At 47.0% G+C, this 20,578-nt stretch overlaps 1 protein-coding gene across 1 annotated transcript; it reads left to right on the top strand.

The window, feature by feature from the left end:
- Window positions 1-10,518: 10,518 nt before the first annotated feature.
- On the top strand, window positions 10,519-12,542 carry HTR5A (5-hydroxytryptamine receptor 5A). The gene is made up of 2 exons (XM_075140811.1): window positions 10,519-11,256; window positions 12,210-12,542. The coding sequence occupies exons 1-2, from the start codon at window positions 10,519-10,521 to the stop codon at window positions 12,540-12,542; spliced, it is 1,071 nt and encodes a 356-aa protein (XP_074996912.1).
- Window positions 12,543-20,578: the final 8,036 nt, after the last annotated feature.

The following is a 20,578-nucleotide window of genomic DNA, read 5'->3' as shown; positions in this document are numbered from 1 at the left end:
TTTTTATACTTTTCAACTTGAACAGTTATCGCATGATGCACATAACAAACAGAAAATGAGATCTGCATTTTATTAGACACAGTGGCACTTACTGATGTTTAACTATTAGGCAGAACCATTTTGCTGCTCGCAGTTACATTATTTTTCTCTGTAGCTGGATAGCTGTCAATTGATTTAACTCATTCTAGATGTGTAGTACAGTGTCTTCCTTAGTGTTGCTTGCACTCATACTTAGAGGTTGGATACATTTCTATTCTTTTTTCCTAACAGGGAAGGGACATTTCCATAGTTACATTTCTCTACAGTCTAAGCTTTTTGCCTCCTATATTTTGTGACAATTTTCCCAAGTTCTGTCTCTGAGTCAGGGATGCTCCAAAATCACATTCTTAGCTCTAAGCACATCCTCAAACTCTGCTCATTTTGATAAGACTAAAGCACATACTTGAAATTAAACACAGACATGAATAAGGATGCGTTCCTGAAATAAGTCCATGAAAAAAATGACCCACTGGGCACGTTCCAATGGCTAATATATACACCATCTAGTTGTAGTGCGCTACGCATTTTATGCTTTATATGTACATGCTTATGATTCATACAGCGCTTATAATGATTAAATGATAAAAGCACCAAAGTGGGATCTAATCAATGCAAATATTTAGGACCGTCAGAGGATACACAAAGATCCGCCCTCCCCAGAAAAGCCCAGCTACCACGTGGCTCTCCTACATGCCGGGAGTCGACTCACACACTCATAAATAATCCAGTTGGTAAATATCAAAAGGTTACATACCCTCACTGGTTTTGTGTGCGTGCTCCTGTTCTGGCTCAGGGCAAGGGAAGGAAGAGAGCATTGCAGGGAGGTGAATCTGACTCTCTTTACATTAAGCCGACAAGAACAGAAGCCTTTATGTCATCATTTACTGTATCTCAATTTGCAGAGGGTAATTTCTCATAATAGGCTGACTTGATTGCTTACTGAACATACCTTGGAGACTGTTTGGTCTTGCTTTTGTACAGCAAAAGCTCACCCACGTCTCTCTTCACTCTGAAGGATAAAGGATATAAAAGCTACTAGAGGAGTATTATTATTCAGATAAAGAAAAGAAAGCTTGATTCAGATAGGGATGTCTTTTTGAGATTTACTAAGCAGTCCAGAGGATTTAGATACCTACATTTTAGACATTTCAGTTTTATAAAAAAATCTTATTACATTTTAAAATAATAATCCTCCTTGAAATGAATGGAAGAGATGCACCCAGAGCCACAGATTGCTTAAGAAAATCTATTTCCTCACCTATTTCACTGATGCTCACAGAAAGCAGCTGCCATAAATTTTTATAATAAATGCTAGGCATATCGATGGCTAACTCTGTTTACACAGCCCAAGCCCTTGCACTAAACCTCACCTGTGTAAAATAGTCCAGCTGGGTGTTTATCAGTAATTGTTTGCAAGATGCACCTTAATGAACTCCCTGTGGTTCTCCACGACCCACGGTGCTCTTTTGTAACGCTTGTCATTAATCTGAGGCTGTAATGCGGTGTTTAACGGGGCATGCCTCTCACTGGGCAGGAGGGACTATCTGGGGCAAGGACATCGGGATTTATGGTTCCTTAAGTCACAGCTGTCATAAAAACAGAAAAGCTGCAAGAAAACCTCCTTGAAATGGAGAACATGCACTGTGGCAGAGACCATTTGTCTTCGTGCCTCTTCCTCACAACATATCAAGCCCTGGACTCCACTTACAGATGCCCATCGAGGTGCGGCCGCGCCGCAGAAGGGATGATGGCAGGAGAAGGACAGAGCACCGGCAGCCAGTCTGGCTGGAGTGCGACCAAAACAGGCGGGATGGGGAGTACACGTGGGGGGGGGGGCAGCTCTAAAAGACTGAGAATAGTGCTAGGAGTCAAAGCTAAGGGACAGGAGATGTCGTGTATGTGAATGTTCGATGAAAGGCTTTAAAACATTAAAATGTTAAGTGTTTTTTTCTCATTTTTCTGTTGAACTATTGATCGACGTTACAAAACTGCATTTATAACCCCACTGCCAAATCAGTTGCTAGTGGTGATGTTTTAAAACCTGACCATGTTAACTATTCTAGCGCTCAGTAAAGCATAGAAGAGAAGAGAGGCATTAGCATACAGTGAAGATGGTGAAATGTGTGGAGGAGGAAAGACACTGACATTCTGCCCAGAAAGCTCTGAAGATGTATCAGGTCAGATGAAGAGTCCTTTTAAAAAACATCGTGATTTCTTTGTTTCCAAAATGAGATTCAGCTTTTAAAGTAATACATGAGCCATCTTCTGTGCAGGAGGATAATACCTTTTTTAATGAAGACACCCCATGAAGTATGCTCATATGAGACCCTGAATAATTCAGTGGTATCAAAATGGAAGATTTTTACTAAATTTATGCTGAAATTCTGATAGGGAAGTCACCTTTTTGATTCCTTTAGCAGCCGAGTTCAAACCCACTGTGATACAGTCGAAACCTGAAAGTAGAAGGTAACCACAGAAGAGGCAGAAAAAGGAATTACAGAAAATGAACTTACAGAAGCCACCAGCTTAACAAGGCCAGCCGGGTCGCTTGCCTTTCAGGTCACATACTAAAATCGCTGCAGGGACAAGAATTCAACATCTACCTGGAGGCACCTGAAGAAAGGTGGAAGGCAGGGCTCCAAAAAGAAAGAGGAAACTCACTGGTGGCAGATGCCAGCAGCTCCCTCTGAGCCTGGTGGCTTCACTGCGGGACAAGGCAGGGGTGGGCACACAGCTGTACCCAGGGTAACTCGGAGATGCTGGCCTCCGCCGCTCCTGCTGGATCGGTTTTCCCACCACCAGCTCTTGCATGAGCACATTCCCACTGTCACACATCACGTCCCCAGTGTGGGCTGCTGTGGCTCACAAACCGCTGGGCCACCGCCTCTGAGTTACAGTCTACCAACCTTGACTCGCAGACCAGCAGACAGAACAAAAATCAGCTATTTTATAATGAAATGCATTGCTAGACAATTAAGAAAGATCTGGCAACATTTTGCTGTCAAAGCAGTGAATACTGGTTGTCAAAAATAATGATGCTACTAATAAAAATCCTTGTGAAAAACAGAGAGACATTTAGACACATTTGTACAACCGCTTTCATCCCATGGGTTCAGAGAATTTTATAGCAGTAGCAAGAAGACTGCTGCCGTAGAAGGAACCAAAATAAAATATTTGTAACATGGTACTGCCAAATTCTATGAGAGTAATGATGTTTGGGGTCCTTTAAAAATGGCTGTCTCCGTTCAAACAGATGGAAAAGTTTGCTGTCTTGCCTGTGATCAAGAGGCAAGCTTTTTGTCAGCCTACAGGAGACGTCTGCAAATACTCTTCTTGCACAGGCATGGGAGCAGACTCATTTTAGTTGCAGAAAGAAAACGTGTGGTCATATCTTACCATTTGACTTTTTTTAACTTGTAAATAATTCTTCTCATTTGTATGCGCCTCTCACTCAAATAGCAACACAGATATGAAATATAAATAAATAAAATTCCACAGCTTTCCCATTGTCTCTAGTGACATGACCTGCCATGTTGCACGGCTTGAAAATACTGGGAATTTACCTTACTTAAATTAACAGCAGTTTTGCTGATCTGCGTGACCTGGGCAGGCAGGGGCAGGGAAACATACAGGTACGTGGAATAATCAGGGAGGAAAATAATCCACAGCTGGAAGGAAGCAGCACGTGAATATGAATCTGAGACACTCATCAGCAATACCCAAGCTGAGAAAGCTGCACAACTATGCCAATGCTTCCTTTGGCAGGTAGAGATGTGGCTGTGGCTGCCCAGAAATCTCCAGGCAAGAAGGCAGCAACCAACAGCGTATACAGAAGTTAGGCTACTGGGGTGGAAGAAGAGAAAAGAATCTCCCACTGAAGACATCATCTGATGACGGGCATCGGTGGTTTCATTTTTGCATATACTGACAATTTGTTAGAATTAGAAAACCAGTCTTGAATGCTAAAGTTAATGGTGGTTTGGGGATAAGGTACTCCAACTAAGGAAGACGTGGGCATGGGAACACACTGCCAAGGAGCCGAAAGGAGCAGAATGGGGATGGAAGGAGGTATAAGAAAAAAAGTTGAAGAACTGCTGGCCTGGAAAACTGTTTAGAGTGATTTCTCTCCTTATTATGGTAAATGGATCTTAAAACATTTTGCCTCTGGAGTTCTGAAAGAACATTTCCAGACTACAGATGGATTTGTGTAAATAAAGGTTCGGAAACCTACCACCTGCAAGGAAGCAGAAAGGTAGCCCAGAAAACAACACACAACAGAAAAAACCCTGTTCAGCCTAACACTATCACAGCCTTCCCTATAGCTTCACACCTATGCAAATTATCTGCCAAAATGCATAAAGCTCAAGATAAACAAATCTCTTCCACAACATGGCATACGGAAAAAGGGTCTGAACTGAAATGATAATTGAGTTTTAGAGACCCATCCATTTGCTGTCATCGTGCCATCTGTCTCCCTGGCAGAGTCCTGATGGTTTGCATTGGCAGCTTTGATTGCCAAAGCTCATGTATTAAGTTAGTTTCCTAGTCTTCCCACACACAGTTTCTTATTATTTTTCTATAGGCCTGCTATTCTAGATGATTGACAGAACTGCAGGATACCGTGTACTCCCAGGAGCATAATACATTTTGATATTTTTAAACTTTTTTTTTTTTTTTAATCAGAAATAAGGATAATTTTCTATTGTGATTTGTAAGCAACCTGCAGAAACCAAGTCCATCAGAGTCCAGAGAAAGGTTTACTTCTCAGGGACTGACCACAGGTAAAGAAGATCACAGGTGCTGGTGTATATATGTGTTACGTATTTGATATCACCGGAGTAGTAAATGAAAACTGTGGATGCCTTATGAGGGCAGTACCCCCTGAGGCAGGCTCCAAGTTATTGCGTTACTGTCATAACTACTCACTGCAAAGCACCTTTGACTAAAAGCCAATATGACACCTAGCATAACTCTGCTGACTCCCCTAAAATTACACAGCTGATTAATGTTGTCCCTTAAGGTATGAAAGAAGTGATAAAATGATTTACATTTCATTTATTTACACAGAGTGCAACTTTAACTGCGGCACTGATTGACGCCGGAGTTGCCTGTAAGACTTTATGAAGTTACATTCCACCTGGTCCTTTGACCATGAACATGGTTTTTGCTATGCGAGAACAAAGGGTTTAATTCCAGCAGGAGTTAATTCACGTTGAGCAGAAGACAGATAAACACTCCTGGAGGTCCATTTACTGAGACATGCACGGTAATGCAAGGTACCGGAGTCCATCCTCCCGTTAGGCTGGCTGTGTAATAGATTGTGGCCAAATACAAGGGACAGAAGGACTGAGACACTTACCACGCAGTTTACGTATAAGAAGACTATGCTCTAGGCCAGATGGATACACAAAGAGGCTGCTCTGTTGAACAGCTTTTGTTCTTGTTCTGCTTTGTTCCTATTGCAGAATTAAACAATAATTTAATATGTCACTGAAGTTATACAATTGGTGACAATTCCTAAAGGAAAGCTTGCATGCCCTAAGCCAAATGAGACCTGCCTTTAGAGACTGGATGAGGAATAGTTTTCCAGCCACACAAATAAAAAACAGGATTTCAACGCATTGTTTTTATTTCTGCCCCAGGACAGAGAGACTTTTCAAAGTTTCTCATAAGCATCTGGAGCAAGATAACCCAGTTTGGCAAACAGGTCAGTCACTGGGGCACTCTGGGGACGTGGGGCACTCCGGTCCTCCTTGTTCCTGCTCTGAGGTACTCCCACAGTCCTGCTGAGTGTCCTACTAACACACGGCAGGATTAATCTCTGGTTCTCAGCCAGCAGGAATTGCTCCACTTTGCAGTAATTAATTACATGTTACTCGGAGAGAAAGGCTGACTCCATCTTTCCGTTGCTGTGGCACTTGACTGGGATGTTAGAAAACCTCAGGTAAGTCCATGCTCCAGTAAATACGTGATTATTAAACAGCTTCAACATAAGAAACCTGAGAGATAGCTACCCAGAATAGCCAGCCACTTGGCAATTAAAATGCTTACATGGGATATGAGGCATCACGATTCAAGCTCGTAGCCTGAGCTGGGATGCTTTAAACCTTGATTGCCTATGCCCCAAATATATGCTCTCACGGACCACTGCAGGGGGAGGGAATCACTCAGTCTTCCTCCCAGCTAGAGCTACTACCCTGCACCTGAGACAGCTTTTATGGGATGAATTAGACAAAGAGATGAGTTTCATAAAAGCTGGTGCGTGTCCATGAAGAGCTCTGGTTCAGCATTCCCCCTCTCCGCTCCCAAAACTACAGTCCTAACGCCACGGGACACTTGAGCCAGAGGTGGGGCATCATGAGTCTATCACAGTGCTGATATTGGCCACTCTGAAGACCTTGGTTTTGGAAGACTGGAGTGAGACTCAGAAGTGTGGATGGGTTCCGAGGGTGGAGAACAACCTCACAGTTTGTGCATTTTAACTGTCTGTGTTTGAACGTTTTGTTGTTATAGGAGAGGAGCAGGTGGTGTGCAAGGGTCTTCAAAAAGCATGTCTGGATGTAAAAAGTGTGAGCTGGAGTTGATGAATGTTAAATGAAGTTTAAGTAATGATTACCTCAGTTTCAGAAATTGCCTTGACAGGAAGCACGTTTACTGAGCAGTCTGGCTGGCAGCTGAGCAGAGCTTTCGGTGTTGGTGTATATATACAACGAGGAAACGTGTTCCTTTAATCCTTGTTTAACCTAGCAGCTCCACCTACCCTGTAGACTGACATTCTCATGTATTCATTAAGTATGCTCAGCAAAAACACCTCCTGAGCCATCTCCTCTCCCTTTTCTGCCAGTTATAAGTGCAGGGCTTCAAAAGATCTGCATCCAGATTCATGATGTAAGTCCATACACCCTGTCCCCAAGAGCAGATACTACTTGGACGTGCACGTAGGCAGTGGCACTGCAGTGACTGTGTGGGAACTCTCTCCCAGCCTCCAACCATCAGCTACGTATTTAGAATTGGAAGGTACCTCCAATAAATTAGTATTAGTATTAGTATTAGTATTTAGTAGCAAGCAGCGTTTAATGTCTGTACTGAAGGGAACCCTGCTAAATCTAGGGAAATCCTGTCACTTTTAATTCCTCTGGCTCCATCAATGAGGGTGTGAGATAACCCTGACTCTGTAGTGTAGATCCTTTTCTCAGAGACTTTCATAGATGTGATCATTCCACAAACATTATCCACTCACTGCAGATCCCAGCCTTCCACTCGCTTTGTAGGTATCAACAGTTCTGAGGAAATCAATGGGCTTACTAGCGTGTGTAAGGTAAGCAGCATTTTGTCCTTAAAAATAACACCATTCAGTCACCTCCAGAATCTGGGGCATTCAGCCAACGTGCTTAAAGATTGCAGAATCAGAATCATGGAATGATCTAGATTGAAAGGGACCTCTGGAGATCACCTAGTCCAACCCCCATTAAAGAAAGGCCAACTTCAAAGGTAGATCAGGTCACTCACAGTGCTGTCCAGCTGAATTTTGAACATCACCAAGGATGGAGATTTCACAGCCTCTTTGGAGCCATTTCAGTGTTCGACTACTCTCCAGGTGAATATTTATTTCCTAATTTCTAATTTAAATATCTGATGTTGTGACTTGCATTCATTGCATCTTGTCCTATCGCTGTGCACCTCTAAGAGTTTGCCTCCACCCTCTCTACACTCTCCCCTGAGGTGGCTGGAGACAGCAGTAAGATTTTCCCCTTAACCTTCTCTTTTTAAGATTGACTCAGTTCTCCCTCTCTTTATACATCATATGCCAGTCTGCTCATCATCTTGATGACCTTCCACTGGACTTCCCCCAGTATGTCAGTGTCTTGTACTGGGGAACTCCAAACCAGACATAAAATTCCAAGGTTTGTTGGATAGAGGGAAATAGTGACATCCCTCGACCTGATGGCCACGCTCTTGCTCATATAGGCCAGGATGCTCCAGGATGTGCAATGGCACATTGCAGACTGCAACTTCTTGCCCGAGAGGCCACTCAGGTCCTCTTCTGCAAAATGCTGTCTACCCAGTCAGTCCCCAGCCTATACTGTTGTATAGGGTTCTTCCATCCCAGGTGCAGACTTCGCATTTCCATATATGCTCCCTCTCTATATATATGTATTTGTCTACATTTTGTATTTCCAATTAGTACTCCACTGATCCATTCAACTCCAGAATCTGCTAATATATATTTTTAAAAAATATATATCTCCAGTAAGAGAATGAAAATATTCATATTTTTTCATTAGAACATAATCTAGTTTTACTTCTTCAGATTTAATACATTTTATTCCCATTTCCCTTTAAATGTAATTTTTGTCTATTTGTTCCTGAAGCAAAAATTAATAACATATTTTCAGAAGCACATATTCCATAATTTGTGGTTGATTTTGTTAATTCTGAGCTTCATAGGCTTCTCTGGGAAGGGCCCATGCAACAAAAAGCTCTCAGTCCTAGCAGTTGCTAAGTGTTTTGATCAATTGAATGACAGTCAAGGATGTTTGGCACCTTGCAAACAAGGAATTTTAAATCAGGAGGCTTTAGAAAGCCTGCAAACCCCATTTGTCCTTTGAGTTGTAAGTAAAAAACCTACCCGTTCCAAAATTGTCAGTATTCATGTGTATAAAAGACAAAATAATCATCTCTTCCCCAAAAAGATGGCAGTATATTTCCAAAATTATGTAATAGTCTCTAAGGCTACATCTGTTCTAGTAACTACAAGAGGCCAGGTCCTGTTCTCTGGCTCTGAGGACAAATATCACAGCACAGCATGAGTCCATACGGGGAAATTCCCGTCCCACCGAAACAAGGTCCTGGACCTCTTTTGGATATGCTGTCTTGTGTTTCACTTGGTAGCATGGACAAACAAGTAACAACACTAAAAACCTCTCGTTCCCTTAGCCCTTCTTATTGTTACTTTACCGTTTTTCATTAAAAAGTCCGGAGAGATTCAGAAAAGACAGCAGAAAGCACCCGTTAGGTTTTACCCTCCGTATACCACGAGCACAGTATGCATCAGGTACTCCCCTGAACATCTCTTTCATTTGTGTTTTCTCCCCCAACTCTCTGAAAGTGCAGTTCACCAGCGAGGGTCATTGTCACCGATTTTTAACACCGATGCCCTTCCTTCCTTCTCCCCCCAGGGACACAGGCTCTGAGCCCCATGCTAGTGCCTGCTGGCTTCTCACATCATGCGTCAGCTCCTACTCAAAAGCTCTTTGGACTCGTTATGCCGGGACCATCCGGAGAAGCCGGGTGCCAGTGCCGGCACAGCCCTGCCTGAACGCTGTCCAAGGCTGGCAGGCTGGAGCTGGCTGGCATCCCTGCGTGGAGCCGGTGCACGGGGAACCTGCTCGGTGGGTTTAAATTCTGCCTTTCGCTATGAGGCCCAGAATCCCACTGCTCATCACAAGCAGCATGATAAAAACCAGGTGAAATGCTCAAACATTTCCTTAATATTTAATGAAATGTTATTAATGTAACGATTAATAACCATAGCCAAAAGTGATAGATTATTTCTAATAAAAGGCCTGCCGATTGCTAACAAGTTAGGAAATGTCAAAGCAGAAGTTCTCAAAGAAATAACCCCCTGCCACATCCCCCCCGCCGCCCCCAGAATAACCAGGATTACTAACTGGTTTGCTGGACACAGACTCTAGCATACATGGGAGCTGTAGAATTCCCGTGGCATCCCACTAACACATTTTCAGACGAGCCCAGGTGCAATTTCACAGGGATGCTAACTTTCTGCGCCTGGTAAGGGAAGACGCCCCGCGGGGGAGAAGCCGCCCAAGCAGCAGCAGCGGCGCAGACAAAGCCGGGGCTGCACCCGCACGGTGCGGGCAGCGGGCAGCGGGCAGCGGGCAGCGGCTGCCGGCTCTGCCCTCGCCCCGCTCCGACCGGCGCTGGCTCCGAGGGACGATCCGCGCACTGAAATGACTAAGCACGAACTCGCAAGCCCCGAGCCGCTCCCCGCCGAGAGAGCTGCTCGCTCCGCACCCGCGCACGGCGTGGGGGGACTCACCTGCCCGCCCCAAGCCCCGCCAGCCGACAGCGCCGACTCCTCCGCAGGGCCAGCCGCTCCTCCGCGCAGGTTCCGCCGCCGCGGCCTCAGCCAGCACCGCCCCGCTCCGCGCCGCCCCGGAGCCGCGCACCCCGCCGCGCCCGCGGAGCCGCCGCCTCCCGCCGCCGGGGCTGGCGCGCCGGGGCGGGCCGGGGGCTGCCGTCAGCCGGCGGCTGACGCAGGGCTCTTCCTCCCGGGGATGAAGACCCCGGCGGCGGGCAGCGCGGAGCAGCCGCGCTCGGCGCGGCTCGGGGCGGCCGGGGACCCTCCGTGCCCGCGGTAGGGCGGCGCTCCCCCCCCCCCGCCCCTGCGCGGGGAGCGCCCAGCGCCGAGCACCGCCGCCTCGCCCGGGGGAGCCCGGGTGCCCCGGAGCCCCCGGCATGGAGCGCCCGCTCAACCTCAGCTGCTTCGCCGATACGACGCCGGACACCGGCAACCAGAGCGGGTCCTCCGCCGGCCCGGACGACGGGCGGGTACACCTCTCCATCTTCAGTGTGCTGGTCCTCACCCTGTTGGCCATGCTGGTGGTGGCCACGTTCCTCTGGAACGGGCTGGTCCTGGCCACCATCCTCCGGGTACGCACTTTCCACCGGGTGCCCCACAACCTGGTGGCCTCCATGGCCATCTCCGATGTGATGGTGGCGGCCCTCGTCATGCCCCTCAGCTTGGTGCGCGAGTTGTCTGGGCGGCGGTGGCGGCTGGGCCGGTCACTGTGCCAGGTGTGGATCTCCTTTGATGTGCTGTGCTGCACCGCCAGCATCTGGAACGTCACAGCCATCGCCCTTGACCGCTACTGGTCCATCACCCGCCACCTGGAGTACACGCTCCGCATCCGGCGCCGCATCTCCAACATCATGATTGCCCTCACCTGGGCACTCTCTGCCTTCATCTCCTTGGCCCCGCTGCTCTTTGGCTGGGGAGAGACTTACTCAGAGGACAGTGAGGAATGCCAAGTCAGCCAGGAGCCTTCCTACACCATCTTCTCCACCTTTGGCGCCTTCTACCTGCCCCTTTGCGTGGTGCTCTTTGTGTACTGGAAGATCTACAAGGCTGCCAAGTTTCGAATTGGATCTCGGAAGAGCAACTCCATCACTCCCATTACCCCAGAAGCCCTGGAGGTAGGTCAACTCGGTTTTATTTTGCTCTAGTCAACTGCTGGCAGCAGCCAAGCCCTTGCAGCAGTGGGGGAAACTTAGAGCTAAAGTGTGTGAGCAAACAGCATCCCACCAAAGCGCAGTGAATCCTGGAGGCTTTCAAGGGAAAGTTGACTGCAAAGCTTGCAAGCCCAGTCTTTTGACTCCTTCGGAGTCCCCTGAGCACGCAAGGTGTAGCTAAAGCAACTTTGGGCCAGATTGGGAGCCTGAGCTCCACGTGGGCGTGCGCTGACTCACAGAGGTCCCCCCGTGGAATGCTGAATCAGTGCTCACGAGCGTGAATAAGGGGTCACCGTTCCTCCCGTGGGGATGCATGTGGGGGTGTGAATGGATGGGATCCCATCTCCGCTGGGGACGATAACCTGGCAAGCAGCTGTGGCTTTGAGGAGGTTGTGAATTTCCCCACGCAAAAGACACACGTGCAGAGCGTCCTTGTAAATCCTTCCTAATCGTGGCTGCATCATGTCAGTTCATCCCAGGCACGGTGACTGTGCACTGTAAAGACTTCTTGGGGGGAGGAAGGAAATGTATGCTCATTTTCTTGCCTCTCCTACCAAGGACTCATAAACTCAATGGGTTCAGAGAAAGCAAAGAGACTTTTGTGCACGGCATGTGGGTGTGTGCCTGTTCTACTGATCGGATTGTAAATGGGGAAATAATCTTACTGTAATGCTGTGTGAGCAATTCCATGTGCCCATATATCACTACTCTCTTTAGTTTCTAGCCTCACCTAAAAATAGTCTCTGTTACCCAGAAGAGGGTCATACAACCACTCTCCCCTCCATTAGAGCGTGACGTAGATGGCCTGCGTTTCCCCGTGAGCTCTGGCCATCACTTGCATAGTTTGGTTGTGTACCTGCGGTGTGGGATCAGCTGACTGAGGCACATATGGTGCAACTTGTGTTTGTGTTTGGCAGGTAAAAGAAGCTGCCCAGCAGCCACAGATGGTCTTCACTGTCCGTCATGCCACTGTTACATTCCAGACGGACGGAGACACGTGGAGAGAGCAGAAGGAAAAGAAAGCTGCTCTCATGGTGGGCATCCTTATCGGGGTCTTCGTGCTCTGCTGGATCCCCTTCTTCATCACAGAGCTCATCAACCCCCTCTGCTCGTGCGACATCCCACCCATTTGGAAGAGTATTTTTCTATGGCTAGGCTATTCAAATTCCTTTTTTAATCCACTCATCTACACTGCTTTCAACAAAAACTACAACAATGCCTTCAGGAACCTATTCTTTAGACAGCACTGAGCAGAAAAAGCTTTCCCGCTGCCCCAAGAAGCTGATTTCAACTCTCAGTGAATGCTACCAAACTCTTGAGGAAGTTCAAAGCCACAGATGCCGAGGTGATGCTAAAGATGCATCCCCGTGGGTCGTATGTCCCAGCAATGTCCCGGTTCCTACGCAGACTCTCCATCCCAGCCTCTAAGGCAGTTGCTATTTTTCCTGCAAACAGCATGTAAGGGTTTCTCTGGCCAGCAGCACGGCATTCTTCCTCCAGTGCCCCACTGCTTCCTCCTGCCTTCCTAGTGACGTGCTGTTTGGTGGCAGTAATGGTGCAGAGGAGCCTTCTGGCAAAGAGTCGTATTTGAAACTCTGGTTTGGCCACTGCTAGTCTCTCACAGCATTAATCAACTTTGTCCCATGTGCAAAGCTGGGACCCTTTAATGTCAGGAGGTTTTGTGATTATATACGAAACTAGATATTTTATGGCTTGGTTGAAAAGGCTGTTTGTCTTGTCTTTCGCCAGTAGAGATTGTTAAGTGTTTGCATTTGGGGAATAAAACTCTCAGTAAGGGTTAAGAGCAGATTCCAAGTACAAAGCCTTTTCTCACACGCTTTATCAACAACGAATTGTGCTATTTGCTATTGGATTCTGTGTAGCAAGTTTTAAAAAATTTTCTTTATTGTGAAAGCTTAATGCATGGTATACCCTGGAATGAGAGAGAATGCATGGGAAATCCACCTCTCATTCTCTGACTGCTGCGTGTGAGCATCTGCCTCAGACCTTCACTTTCAGAAATACCAGCTGTAAACGTTAATCTTTGTGTCTGTGTTTCCCATCCTAAACCATAAATGTATTTTGAGCAGCTGTGGGGCAGGTTTCCTGTAGTTGCAGGGGATGCAAGGAGTGTATTTCAAATTGCCTGTCAACGAGGAGCTGTGATTTACTATTTCTGAGTGTGATTCAGGTATTCTTGAAACCAAAGCAAAGACCCCACTTTGTTTCTGTGAGCACTGGATTGCAGGCAAAGGGCAGTTAATGACCGGTGATGTTTCCGGAAGCATAACCAAACCGTAGAGGTGCTCATCTGCAAAGACCAGACTTAAATATTTCTTTTTTTGCCCACCCCTTCTTCTCTTCCTCCCCCCTAAGGCTCCAGTCCTGCCTGGTCGTTGTTGCTCTGTCACCTCCCTGCCTTTCCGTGTTGCCAACATAATTACGGTAGTTGGCATTTCACTCCTAGAATTCGAATTACGCACTTTATGCTGCACCGCTGGAAGACTGACAGGCTTTCAGGTAGAGAAAAGCATTAGTTTTAACTATCGGTTCTTTTGGGGCAGCCAGTGAAATCAGACCAGAACTAAAATGGTGGAGGAAAAGACAAGATGGGAATCGGAATGACATGATTTCATGTCAGATATCTCAAGAAGAAGAGATAAAAAGGGGAAAATGTCAATAAATCACGGGAAAGCTCCCTGGGGGTGGATAGGATTAGTTCCTATCCTTAGCAGATCATGAGACATCAGATGTTAAAATTGTCACTGGTCCTTTAAACCAGTCAAAAAATCCTGGCAGAGTTCTTAAAAAAAGACCTTTTCTTCTCATATCTTGGGACAGGTGAAAATGGAAGCTGAGCTATCAAGTGTCGCAGCTCTTTCAGGACCAGTTAGACAAACATCCATCAGGACTGACATAGATGTAGCTGATCCTGCTTTTCAGCGAGAGGAGAGATAGGATGGCCCTTGAGATCTTTTTCAACGCTATTTTGTAAAAGTCTGTTAAAAATACTAGATAAAATCCTGCCCTCGTTGAAAGCAATGGACAAATTCTCAGTGACTTCAAGGAAATCAGAATTTTATCCAGCATGTCTTGTCTTGTAAAAGCATAGTTTTAATGTTAATTAATTCAAGGAGAAGATGGGTGGGATGGGAGTAATCTTCTAACTCCCCTGAAGAAGTCTCTGATCTGCACTAACCATGGACCAATCTCTCCACAGCTAGTAAAGAGCGTTTTCTTTCTTTGTTACGTATTTTAAAGTATTAGTGACATCTCTGACGTATCAAAAATTGTAATAAACTCTTGGGTCGCTTTTTTTTACTGAGGATATAAAGGTTGCATTGCTTTCTCTGGAGGGTCCATCACCAATGCAGAGTTGTTCTTTTTGGGAACTTACTAATTTTGTTGTGTCAAAGGTTGTTTAGCCAAAAGTGAGTTGGAAAAAATGCTTCTTTGTCCAAGCCAGACCTTCAGCTAAGCTTGGTGGTGCCTGAAAGCAGGGGATTACTTGTTAGGCCACCACAGCAACACTTTGAACGCTAAAGCGTGGACTTCAGTCCACCGTTTTAACACATAACATCATGTCTACACAACCCTGTTTCACTCTGGGCTGTGTCCATCACCATTTTTATTTGCTCTTTGACGAGTATTGCAGATTCTCTATCTGTGTTGTGTGGGATCCTTGCACAGGTCGTGGAATCAGCTGCAAACTCAAATTAGTATCCTGTGTAAGCAGACAAAAATTAAACTGAAATCAATGGGAAAGATCCCTACTTTTGCTGCAACTTGGTGCTGGGATGAAGCTCCCTTTCATCATATCCTGTGTTTATTCATTTAAACAGTGACAGAGAGACAGGAGAGAATCTTAAAATGACACTAAATAATTCTAATTTGTCTATAGTCATGGATAGTCCACTATTCTAGTGTAAATTGCATCCACATTTATTTGACAACGCACATCCCATACAATCCATACTGATCTTCTGCAAATAACAGCTTCCACTTGGTGATAAGTTTTGTTCCTTGAATCTCGACATAATTAGCAGCTACATTATGGACCAATTCCTACTGCTCTTACTTGAGACTTAAGACCATTGGCTTTTCTTCTAAATACCATTCCTGCAATGTAACACAATCATGCAGGAAAAATATCAGCATCTGGAGATAGTGCTGAAGAATCGTGTTGAAACATGCCACAATGGTCCGAGCATAGTGAAGGGGCACTTCAAAGAAACCTTGACTTCTGATCCTGGCTCCGAGGCTTTTTACAAACCTCTCCGTATTCAGACACAGATGCTGAGTGGGCTCCCAGAGACCCAAATCATGTTTGAAGACATACACAACCCCGGCTTCAAAGGATGTATCTTGTACCTTCTTGTTCCCATTTATAAAACAGAATCAGTGGTGTGAAGAGATCTGCCTCACCAAGGCTTTGTGAGGATTAATTAGTAAATGTTTGTCATGTACCAGGAAGGTGGAACGCCCTGGTTTGAATGCCGAGCAGCATTATAAATTGGACTTCTATTTAATTCCTCGGAAGAACATTATTACCCATTATTATTGAGTTTCCTATGCAATCTAATGGCTATATAATACTTCCAGAAAAGATTTAACTAACCTTCTTCCACTTACAATTAATTTATTTTCCTCTCGATGCTCTGACAGTTCAATGAACATCTGTAGGGGAGCTTGCTAGCTGGGGCAGCCACGGCGGCTGCTGAATGCTGGCTGCTGAATGTCTCCTCGCAACGCTGAATACATATTGTCAAGGTTCAAGGAGCAGCAGCTCTCAGGGCAGCCTGCTACCGTGTTTCCTTTATTTTTTAGGGAGAAGAAAAGATCACAAAAGAATGCCCTTGGATTACATGACAGGTTGGCTGACCACCTTCCTCCTCCACCCCCATCCCACTGACCTTTCTTCCCGGTGCAGGCAGGTGACTCCCGGACACGTACCCATCCTGCACAGCCAGAGGTGGGCCGTTAATTTGCCTGGACTTTTCCTAAAAAATTACTGCTGGGGGACGTGGCCTTTAAACTGAGTTTCCTGGAAGTAAAGTTGCAGGCAATTAAGGAAATTTCATCTGACAAAGGTAATTAATGACTATTAGTTCCAGCGATTGCTGCCGTGAGGTGCGACTGACGAAGTGTCAAAGTGATTTTTGCAATGTAGTGATTTGAGTTGCTTTGTTCGCCAGGTGCTCGTCGCCGTTTTAGTCTTGGATCCCTTATTTTACCTGCACTGGTATAGCAGCAAACTGGGACACCAGCAAAGTCATGGTGAACACGATACGGGCATCATTAATGCTCCACGTTGAACAGTGGGATAAAATATCCATGGCAAAATCTGCATCCCCCTGCGATACACCCTGGCTGAACATCACGAAACTGCCAGCATATTAACCGAATTTAAGAGGTGGCCAAAGAGCTCTTTAAATCACCATTATTTTCAGTAACACTGATGTGCTGAGGAAGTTGCAGAAGACTGGATGAGAGCTGAAGTTGTGCCAGTATTTTAAAAGGGCAAATTGGGAGAGCCAAGAATTTATAAGGCTAATACTGTTACTGATTTACAGCTTGAAATTGATCCTTGGCAAAAATGTGGAACAGCTGATAAAGGACTCAATGAATAAAAAATTACAGGAAATAAATAGAATTAAAATAAATCACATTGATGTCTGTCTTTTATTGCAGCTCATGGTTCATTGCTGATGGTGATATAAAGTATTCACTCCTCAGTAATGAATCTGACTTGACAACACTCAACACTTCCATGAAAAAGTGAAGAAGATCAATATGAGGTTCAAACTGTCCAATATTTGCTAATGACTCATGGACTGGAAAAGGTGAAAATACAGAAAATGAAGTCACTTGTACAGAGAAATGAGGGTGCAAACCAGCTGGGAGCATTTTAGCCCAGCGCGAGGGAAAGGCACGCACCAGGAGCAGCGGGATGGGGCCCTTGTTGCAGGCAGGGAGGCACGGCCGCGTCAGGGTGCATCTGGAGCTGAACATATGGGACTGTTCAGCATTTTGGGGACAAGCAGATGTATTTCTTACCTGTGCATGGGCTGTGTCCACCTATAGATTTTATTCTGGTCACTGGAGGGGAGGCTACGATTTCAGTTCATTGCCTTTTCACTGTTCGCCCCCTCCACGCCGCTGCCAGGCAGTCAGCCTCAGCATTGCAATTCTCTTGGCCGTGTAATTTCCCATGCTGGCCAAGTCAAATACTTTCCCTAATCATCCTAAAAAGCAAGACAGATGGGCCCTTTCTCCGGATCCCCCAGTGCATTGCTGTTGTTCTTCTGTCTAACTAACAATTTCAGCGATGGGAACAACAGTTTCTGCAACGCCGAAGCCCGGCTGCCTGCTCGGTGGATGGGACCAAGCAGGGCTGGGTGCAAGTCCAGGCGTTGGTCCATGGAGCAGGCACTGCCCCACCATTGCTCTCTGACAGCGACTAGGATGGGGAAAGAGAAAACAGGAGCTATACCCTCGCCTCAGATTTCTGCTGGAGCCGTTCCTGACAAACCAGTCCCTAATCTGCTTCTAGCCAACCTCCCTGCTTCTGGTGAGACCAAACCTGGCCGGGCTGCCCCTGCCGTGGGTCTGGTCATCTCTGCAGAAATGCAAAAGGGAGGGGAAAAGATTTCCCCAACCCACTGCAACCTTAATTGCAGGAAAAAAATACCCCAGCCCTGACTGCCTCTCTGGGAGAGGACGCATTTTCTGCATGGCTTAGGCATCCACCCTGCCCAGTTCAATCCCCTTCCCGCTGCTACCTGCAGAGGGTGGAAATCTCTGTATCATTCAAAACTACCTGCTGCGGGCCAGGTCCTCAAATTTGTTCAAGCGTTGGCCTGAAACATTGCATTTTTGATCAGTTCAGGGCTGCAACCCGAGGTCAGGGCTTCTTCCTTGTGCCTTTCTGTCACCCAGTTGTGGTTACGCACAGGTCCCACCAGCCTCAGCTGCTGGTACAGAGGAGGGCAACCTTTCAAAATTACTTGTCAGGAAAAGACAAGGAAAACCCCCTTGTTTCTGGGTTCAAGGTGCCAAACCAACAGTTGAGGTGCCACAAAATCCCAAGATGTGCTTGCTCTTCCCTAATCTACCGTGATTGAATCACCTGGCTATGCACAAGACACCTGGTTGGGCAGTCCCAGAGCTTAAACCATGCCTACTCTGGCTCATTTTGCTAAGGCCCATCACGTGTCCCACCTTTCTACTGCTCTCCTGTGATGCAGCGTTGGAGATCCGGACATCAGGAAGCTGTTCACACGTTGGTCAGGGTGCTGCCTCTGCAACATCTCCCTGGCCTGGCACAGGTGGACCAAACAGGGCTGTTTCCAATCCAAAAGAGCTTGTGGCACATAGACTATGGTGGAAATTAATGTGATCACCTTGCAACCCCCTTCTCGATCTGCTAACAGCGTTATATCCTGCCCCACGGGTTACCTGTGCTCCTGTCGGGCAGACTTTATAGGGGAAAAGCAGAGCTCACAGTCACGTAGTTTTGCAGTTTAAATGTAGACCTGCTTTCAAGGAGGGGGGAGAAATAATTTTGATGCAATGCCAAACTCGGCTCTTTCGGCGGGCACCGGAGCATATGGAGCCTCTCGCACAATTGCCTGGGAGTTGCAGGTCTGTGATGTTTTTTCTCTCCTCAGCTGCTCGCCTGGTGCCAAAGTTTCCAGATGCATTAAGGCAGGATGCCCCCGCCGCGCGTCTTGGACCTTCCACCCGCACATCACGGCGTCGGGGTGAATATTAAACAGACAGGAGGAGTACAGCAGATGCAAAGTGCAAGTACACTTGCTGGCACAAGGGGTTACTCAATATCTGGAATTTGAATGGAAAAAGAAACTGCAAGCCCACGGTATTAAGTAATTAAGCTTTTCCGAGGCTTTTTAAAAGGAGACAGGTAGATGGCGAGGCGAGATGATGCGGCACTCAGCCACACTCCTCTGCTTCCCGCAGTTTTGCAGCACAGACCTCAGCCTTACCGGGGATTTCAGAGCACATTACGCTGACTAAAGCCCTAGGGCTACTTTATAAGCTGTTAATAGTTGCCAACCAAACTGAGTGTCAGGGCTGTTTCTTATAAAAACGAGCATTTAAGGCACCTGGAGAAGACTGTAAGTAGCATAAACCCTTTAAATTCCTTCCGAAATCCCAGAAGTGGCCAGCGTTTGCATGCACAACGCAGCAAATAACTTTTAAACGAAACCTATTTGAGAGGAAATCTGCCGCTGCTCAGATCAGCTTCTCCACCACTTTTATTCGCACGTGTCTCCAAGGCAGCGCATACCCACCCGCCCTGCGCGCACTACAGCATCTTCCCCAGGTGATTCCTGAATCATTGGCACGTCACTGTCCCGCACGGGGCTGTGCCTTGGTTTCCCCAGCTTTAGGTGCAAGGCAACACCTCTGGCCACACAGACTCCTGTCCCCAGGTGGCCTGGCCTTTGGGGTACACTGGGTAATTCATCTGGGTGTGGAATAACTGGGCTGGTTTTCACGCCGCTCTTCCTCATCCCGCCGGCCGGCAGCCCCAGCTGAGCAGCGGCTCCCACCCCACACCTCTTCTCCCGGCTCCCTTCTTGCTCTCAGAGATGCCCAGAGGAGATCTCCGATGGCTTGGTGGAGCCTGTTTCCTTACGTGCTGCCATGGTGGTGCTCCCGGAGTCAGGGTTGCTCCTCCATTTAAGGGCTCGTAGTGAAGATAATCGCTTCATAAACCGAATGAGCCATGTCCCAGATCAAATGGGATAATAAAAAGCTGGTGGGTTGCACCGGTATCCCTCTGAAATGCCTGTTTGCAATGGGCTCTAGGCACTTCAAAACCATAAAGTAGGCATGATCCTCACAGAGGGGGACTTTTTTCAGGAAAAGAGGGAATCATCTCAGCCCCAGCCTCTCCAGCGCTGTTAATGGGAGAGGCATTTGTTTCTTTTAGGACACCCTTTCTTACAGAGGGGCTTGCATGCACCCCGTGCAATGCAGCAGGACCCCCATCCATCGCAGGCACCCAGCATCAGTGCCACCAAAAAGATGAAGAGCGTTGTGCTTGTACCCCAGCTCGTACATCATGATGTGGATCTCCACGCAGCCTGCAGCCCGCCGGAAAGAAAAGGGATGGCTCTGGAGGCACGGCAGAAGGGTAAGGAGAGAGCGGCTGGCTCCCCGCGGGCTCCGTGGCTTGGCTCTGTCCCGCAGGAGCAGGCGGCCACCGGGGCAGCAGGAGCTGCAGGCGACAGACAGCACGCTCTGCTCGGCTCCGCCG

The sequence above is a fragment of the Calonectris borealis genome, chromosome 2 (genome assembly GCF_964195595.1).
Source record: "Calonectris borealis chromosome 2, bCalBor7.hap1.2, whole genome shotgun sequence".
NCBI lineage: Eukaryota > Metazoa > Chordata > Aves > Procellariiformes > Procellariidae > Calonectris > Calonectris borealis.
Note: the sequence above shows the minus strand (reverse complement) of the source record. Positions and strands in the feature narration are given on the sequence as shown.

Bases quoted from the DNA above. Each gene is read 5' to 3' on its own strand.
- HTR5A (XM_075140811.1), top strand. From the start codon at position 10,519: ATGGAGCGCCCGCTCAACCTCAGCTGCTTCGCCGATACGACGCCGGAC. The intron at 11,257-12,209 runs GTAGGTCAACTC...TGTGTTTGGCAG, and splicing joins TTACCCCAGAAGCCCTGGAG to GTAAAAGAAGCTGCCCAGCA.